This window comes from Schistocerca cancellata, chromosome 2 (assembly GCF_023864275.1).
Source record: "Schistocerca cancellata isolate TAMUIC-IGC-003103 chromosome 2, iqSchCanc2.1, whole genome shotgun sequence".
NCBI lineage: Eukaryota > Metazoa > Arthropoda > Insecta > Orthoptera > Acrididae > Schistocerca > Schistocerca cancellata.
In genome coordinates, this window is record NC_064627.1 from 415315946 (window position 1) to 415323929 (window position 7984).

General features: G+C 45.9%; 1 protein-coding gene across 1 annotated transcript in view; it reads right to left on the minus strand.

Annotated features, from left to right (window-relative positions):
• LOC126161860 (ras-like GTP-binding protein Rho1) overlaps positions 1-5021 on the minus strand; it is a 306122-nt gene extending 301101 nt beyond the window's left edge. The window contains exon 1 of the mRNA XM_049917976.1: positions 4773-5021. Within this exon, the coding sequence (XP_049773933.1) occupies positions 4773-4910 (138 nt within the window). The 5' untranslated portion in view covers positions 4911-5021. The remainder of the gene's footprint in view (positions 1-4772) is intronic.
• Positions 5022-7984: the final 2963 nt, after the last annotated feature.

Here is a 7984-nt window from a genome sequence, read left to right on the forward strand (position 1 = left end):
CCGAGAGCAAAAATACGTTGCATTACTTACTGAACGCCCCTCGTAGTTGTTTCGTGGGAGAACGGAATCGGCAACCGAACAACCCCTTGACAATACAGCGCCCTTGTTCACAGCAGTTGTGAAGCAGACTGTATTACGATAGATGGGATACGTTCAGCGAATGAACCCAGAGCTGAACGCGCTAAGACAGACTCTGCGTTTGAAGACACCTCTAGGATATTCCACACTTACAATAAACTATGTTACCAAATATTACAAGCAGGGATTTCACATACGCACAATTGCAGGTGGGTGACATGCAGATCTGTACGGTGACGTTGCTTATCTAACGGGACGATAACAACGACGAAGAGTGATTAGAAACGCTGAAGCCAATGTGGCTTCCTAATACCGCCAACGACTGTGAAGAGCCAAAGAGGATTGGAAATGTCACGTTATTGTCAAATTGATCACCGATAAACGCGGTCGTGACAGCGTTAAAAAGAAATATATAATTAAAGAAACAACGCTTTTCCAAGAATGGCAATGTGTCCCCATCGTCTATTGTTTGTAGTAGTTAAAACTTTCATTATAACAGTCGTCTGTAACGACGCTGTCGGCTAATTATATCAAAAAACATTTGACAAAAACAGAATTAGAACATGGAAGTCCACTCTTTCGTGTTAAGTGTTTTGGAGGATACAGTTTCACCGTACATTCTTGTAAATGACAGGTACGCTTCAGAGTCCGGCTGCTGTGAAACCTCTGTTGGATTTTTCGAAGAGTTGTTTTAGAAGGTTCATTTTGTGTAACATCACAAAAGCCCATCCTAGTACTTCCTCATTACAGCACTCGAAATGGAATGCTTCGTTGCCACTTAACACTAGTAACTTCTTTTAAAACGTTTAAGGTATCTCATTCTAGTAGCTCACAGGACATTTCTTAGATAACTTTCGTAATTTCATGTAGTTGTTAGCATCTGTAACCAAAGTGAAGAACAGATTTCGTTATCTCCAAATGAAAGCAATGTAAAACAATATGGTGAGCGGTCGTGTGGCTAAAATTATCGTCTTCCTTCAGTCTCTAGACAAAACAGCAGCAACAGTTATCAGTAGATATTCTGAGAAACAAACGCATTACATACAAGTAAATCAGTACCACACATTGGAAATACACTTGAAATGTATCTGATAGACTAACAGTCTAAAAATAAGTTAAAAGGCTTGGGCCGGGAAAAGAAATCCGATCTGTGAGGGTGAATGACTATTTTCTGTAAGCTATTGGTCATGTAAACAAACAGAAGCTCCACAGGATACTAAGTCCGTCTGACATTGGCAAAATGTAGTCCGTAAATGTGTGTCAGTCCCTAAAGTATCGTGTGGGAGTTATCTTTCGTCATTTGTGAAGCGAATTTTAGGTTTCCTGGCCTAGTGAATTGGTGAGATTATAGGGCCAACAAGATTTTTTTCATATTAAGACTGATGGATTTCCTCTAAATTATTTGGTACATGGATGGATGCCGTAAGTGTTGCCTAGCGTATGTGTTGAGAGCATAGTGGGGAGCGTCAGCCATATCTCGGAAAACTTTGTTTTAAATAACTTGCAGTCTTTTCAAGCGTTTCTCGGAGGCCAGTGACCAAACGTCCGATCTACAAAAGATGGAGACATGTGTGATGGCACATCAGATTGCCAGTTTTGCACTTTCTGATAGCGCATCGTTCTTGAGGAGTGTGTATAACTGACAAAACAGGCCACAGTCATTATTGAGTGCACAGGTTATGTGCGACCTCCATGTCAGTCCCTTGGCTACGTTAAGGTATGGCTTGCCACCAGCTGTGACTTGACAATTGGAGATCTTGAGGTTTGTGGTGAACAGAATGGTCTGGCTCTTGTTAGGATTTGTTTTCACCTTCCAGACAGTGCAACATAGAGTTATTTTGTCCAAAAGTCCCCGAAGGCACCTCAAAATGGAGTTTAGGCTGTAGCACCGCTTGAACAGCGCAGTGTCATTGTCGTACTTGGTGATTTCTCCTCCCACCTGCTTAGGTATGTCACTGATATCGATAGAGGACAGCACGGGTCCGAGAACGGAACCCTGCGGCATGCAGCCAATACCGGTTTTGTGATGTCGCAGGATCTGCGCCTCTTGAGAAAGTATATCTTCCCCCTAGGGAAAAAAGAATCAATCGTCTTGAGTACATGTCCTGGACAACCTATGATTTTAATATATTGTGTGAAGCCATCATGCCACACGCGCTCGCCGGCTGGGGTGGCCGAGCGGTTCTAGGCGCTACCGTCTGGAACCGCGCGACCGCTACGGTCGCAGGTGCGAATCCTGCCTCGGGCATGGATGTGTGTGATGTCCTTAGGTTAGTTAGGTTTAAGTAGTTGTAAGTTCTAGGGGCCTGATGAACTCAGAAGTTAAGTCCCATAGTGCTCAGAGCCATTTGAACCATTTGAACCACACGCGTTCAAAACGAGTTCCTCATCCGGGTCATGTAGGCCCAAGGGATGTCTACCGGCGCCATGTCATCCTGTCTCTTGTGGCGTCACGCGGATGCGGTGTGGAGTGGCGTATGGTCAGCACACCGCTCTCCCCGCTGTTGTTGCGGACTTCCCAGACCCTGGAGCCGCTACGACTCTGTCAGTTACCCCCTCAACTGGCATCACGAGGCTGAGTGCACTCCGTACTGGTCCTCTCACCTACGAAAAATCCTTGGCAGTTCCGAGAATCGAGTCTTCCGCAAGGCGACATCTAACGCGTTCAGAAACCTTTTTTATATCAAGGAATAAGTAAGTCACTGTGCTCCTCACTGTACAAATACTCAGTCAAGATAAGGGACTGGTGGACTGTGGAATGCTTTGTGCGGAAATGACCATATTTATATATACTGTGTGTTGTAGTGTAATGAATCTATGTAATCAATCTACTGATATTCTGAATAGGGAAGTAAAAGTAGTCTGTAATTTGTCAGCTTCAGTACAACAAGATATAACGGCATATTTTAGGCATCTTATGAAACAAAACTGTGTATCTTTACATCGTGAAACCCAGCTAGATGATACGAAATGAAGATTGCGTAAACTTTTCGGAACACAGTTTGGTAAGAAATTAAAAGATTAGCGTTAAGTTTATTTCGGTGACAGTAGGAAAGGACTTTGTCAGGAATGATTCATGGACAGTCACCATTAGGAACGCTTGGCCGGCTGGAGACACAGGTCATCTCGCTAGTCCAGCCACCCACCGCTTTGCTGTCTCACTAGGTCCCTTTGTTACCTGCTTGTCCTATCGGCCTCATGCTTTGTGTGTTTGCTTCGTCAAACACGCCAAATTTCTAATAACAGACGCATCGCTCTTATATGCCCGAAGAGTGTACGATACTGCCAGCCGGTGTGGCCGTGCGGTTCTAGGCGCTTCAGTCTGGAACCGCGTGACCGCTACGGTCGTAGGTTCGAATCCTGCCTCGGGCATGGATGTGTGTGATGTCCTTAGGTTAGTTAGGTTTAAGTAGTTCTAAGTTCTAGGGGACTGATGACCACAGATGTTAAGTCCCATAGTGCTCAGAGCCATTTGAACTGTACGATACTGTCGACTGCTAACGAAGCTGGAGTCACACGGAATATCTACGAGGTACGATACCGGTGTTGAAATTTTTGACAGTTTGAAGAAGAACCACTACAGCCTACTGAAAATAGTGTATTTGACTGAAACAGAAGTAACAATGAGCATGCCACACGGATGACTGACTACACATAAACGACTTATTAGTTAGGGTCCGCAGCACTCCCAAATCGATCTTTGAAGATACTATTGTCTTCCAGAAGGTGCTGGCGTCGCTAGTTGATGGTAAAAGAATGAAGAACGGCTTTCACTCTCTGTACTAGCTGGCAGCTTTCCTAAAATACATAGTGTTTAGTGGTCGTACGCTGGAGCCTCTCACGTAGATTAAACACCTAACGACATGAAACGGAATTAACAATGGAAATCACTAGCGAAATCAGGAAAGTGAATGGATGACTCAGATTTGTTGGCTGGTGAGATAATATTAAGAAAGCTACATACAAGACACTACGCAAGCCGTTCTACGAAGCTGTTCCAGTGTTTCAAATAGTCCGCATGAAAGCTATTGAACAAATTCAGAGACATGCTGCTTGGACTGAAAACGCGTTAGTGCAGCACATGTGACAGATTAACAGAGAACCTTAGTCAACCTGATTAGTATCTTTGGAAGAAAGGCCATATTGTTTTTACTGAACCCTTTCGAAAAAATTTAGAGATCTAGTTTTTGAGAAAAGCTGCAACAAGTCTATCGTCTATATTGTACATCTTGTGTACGGATACAGTTGACACATTAAGAGATATTACGGCATGAACTGGTATGTGCACAGATTCAAACTCTTCTGTGTATCGAGTATATGGTACAGGTAGCCAGAAGCTCTCGGTGCGGAGCAAAACCGTCAATCACTGCGCTGTCGCTATCAGTACAGTTGCTACATGCCTCTCCTCTCTTTGTCTCGCTTAGCTTTGAAATCTCATACCATTTATTAAAAATCCAACTCGTATGCCCATTTACAAGAAAAATCAAATTCACATGACGGTCATGTATTATTAGTTTGTTATTATGTACGCTAATATCTACAGTATCATAAAGTACAACATATATTACTAAATCCCTACGACAGCTGGAACTAGGAAGCTGAAGTAAAGAAACACTGCCCTCTCTCTCTTTTTATTTTTGCCAACTGCCAGACGTAAGAGTACTGTTCAGATGCATTTCACCATGATCACTCACCTCGACAAATTTGTCCGAGACGAACCTCTCGACGAGCGCCGTCTTGCCGCACTTGGAGTCGCCGACGAGCACGATGTTGCAGTCGATGTCCTGCAGCGCGTCGCCGCCGCCACCGCCGCCGTCCCCTCCGGTATCCATGGTTTCGACAACAACGCGACGCCCCGTCTCCCGCAGCGCACGGTACGGCAGCGGACGCACAGCTCTCTCGGCGCGACACGGCACTTGCTAGCTCCGGGCAGCCCGCGGCGCCAGCATCCCCGCTACTGGCAGGACGGAGGCGCGCCGGGCACGTGCAGCTGCTCTCCCAGACGCGCATGCGCACTGGCCGCCGTCTGCGAGTAGGGCAGCCCCAGGTAGAAGCAGACAGCGCGTGGCCCTCCACGGCAGCAACAGCTGGCAAAGGACCACAAAAATTCTCACATCGTGCACCAAGAGTTGCACACGAACTATATTATTTATTGTTGTTAGTTTTATTCTGGACCACGTTTATGCCCTGCATTCACTACATTGCGTTTGGCAGAGAGTACTTTTCGCTGTTTCGTACTGTGATGACCCAAAGCGTTACGACGACTTGGTTAATAGCGTGATAGTTCACTTCTGGAACGCAATACAGCGCTGACTCTGCGTGGCATGGATTCGACAGTCCCTGGGTGGTTCCCGGAGGTTTGTGACAGCAGATGTATACACAAAGGTCACGCAATTTCCCTAAATTACGAGCCGATGGTTTAAAGGCGCGGAAAAGACGCCCAGTTGTATCCAGATGTGTCCTATCGGCTCCCAGATCAGGCGAATTTGATGGCTGTGACATCAAGTGAGGCACTACCATGCTGCCAAAACTACTGTAGCACATTTGTGTCCTTTTGACACGTGCAATTACGCTGCTGTGAGATGACATTGAAGTTGGAAAAGAGAGGAAGCATAAAGAGCTGCAGCATGTCCGCAATAACGTTCACGGAGCTCACAGTTGGGCTGACGTTACGTAATAGATCTTGCCCCCTCCCAAGCCAAAAATGGGACTCAAATGGCTTTAAGCACTATGGGACTTAACATATGACTCATCAGTCCCCTAGACTTAGGACTACTTTAATCTTACTAACCTAAGGACATCACACACATTCACGCCCGAGGCAGGATTCGAACCTGCGGGCGTAGCAGCAGCGCGGCTCCGGACTGAAGCGCCTAGAACCACTCGGCCACAGAGGCTGGCTGCCTACCCCCACACTCCCACCTCCCTACCCGCCCAGCCCAATTTTTAGCATTTCATCAAGCAATTATTATGAAACTGGTTATGGTATATACACAACTAGCCATTAAAATTGCTACACCACGAAGATGACGTGCTACAGACGCGAAATTTAACCGACAGGGAGAAGATGCTGTGATATGAAAATGATTTCAGAGCATTCACACAAGGTTGACGCTGGTGGCGACACCAACAAAATGCTGACATGAGGAAAGTTTCCAACCGATTACTCATACACGAACAGCAGTTGACTGGCGTTACCTGGTGAAACGTTGTTGTGATGCCTCGTGTAAGGAGGAGAAATGCGTACCATCACATCTCTGACTTTGATAAAGGTCGGATTGTAGCCTATTTCGATTGCGAATTATCGTATCGCGACACTGCTGCTCGCGTTGGTCGAGATCCAATGACTGTTACCAGAATATGCAATCGGTGGGTTCAGGACGGTAATACGGAACGCCGTGCTGGATCCCAACGGCGTCGTATCACTAGCAGTCGAGATGACAGGCATCTTATCCGCATGGCTGTAACGGATCGTGCAGCCACGTCTCGATCCCTTAGTCAACAGATGGGGACGTTTGCAAGACAACAACCATCTGCACAAACAGTTCGACGACGTTTGCAGCAGCATGGACTATCATCTCGGAGACCGTGGCTGCGGTTACCCTTGACGCTGCATCATAGGCAGGAACGCCTGCGACGGTGTACTCAAAGACGAACCTGTGTGCACGAATAGCAAAACGTCGTTTTTTTTCTGAGGAATCCAGGTGCTGTTTACAGCCTCATGATGGTCACATCCGCGTTGGCGACATCGCAATGAACGCACATTGTAAGCGTGTATTCGTCATCGCCATACTGGCGTTTCACCCGGCGTGATGGTATGGGGTGCTTGGCTACACGTCTCGGTCACCTCTTCTTCGCGTTGACGCCATTTTGAACGGTGGACGTTACATTTCAGATTTGTTGCGACCCTTGGCTCTACCCTTCATTCGATCTCTGCGAAACCCTACATTTCAGCAGGATAACGCACGACTGCATGTTGCAGGTCCTGTACGGTCCTTTCTGGATACAGAAAATGTTCGACTGCTGCCCTTGCCAGCACATTCTCCAGATCTCTCACCAATTGAAAACGTCTGGTCAATGGTGGCCGAGCAACTGGCTCGTCACAATACGCCAGTCACTACTCTTGATGAACTGTGGTATCGTGTTGAAGCTGCATGGGCAGCTGTACCTGTACACGCCATCCAAGCTCTGTTTGACTCAAAGCCCAGGTCTATCAAGGCCGTTATTACGGCCAGAGGTGGTTGTTCTCGTTACTGATGTCTCAGGATCTATGCACTCAAATTGGGTGAAAATGTAATCACATGTCAGTTCTAGTATAATATATTTGTCCAATGAATACCCATTTATCATCTGCTTTTGTTCGTGGTGTAGCAATTTTAATGGCCAGTAGTGTACATTGAAGTTTTCTTGAGTCAGATGTATGGTGTTCCCTCAGTTAACTATGTTCTTCAAAATACGTTTGTCAACATGATTGAGAACATCTTTCACGAGAGTACGTAATAACCTTATCACGTTTGTGGTTACAGACAGATCTGTAGCGTAGCCAGAGGTCTAGGTTAGGTTGGAATGTGACAGTTTGGTTGAGATGGCGAAGCTAACGAATGTGATGGTGATAAACGTGTCGGTAGTGACGGACTGGTCTGTCCCTTGGATTCTCTAGACTAGGCTGGAAGCTGAAATTTCATCTGATGGATGTTAAATAATAATTAGGCCATTTGAAATCTGCTTCAAGTGTTTGTCCTTAGGTAACCGATTTTATACCACACCTGACAGGTGTAGGCCTATTATGCTGTACTGCACTTCTTTTACTTTCCTTTTGTAATTTCAGTCTGTAAAAGTGCGCTGTGTCCTGCAGTGGTTTGTTGTCGATACATATGTGGTCTTTATTCAGTTTCTGATTAGTTGG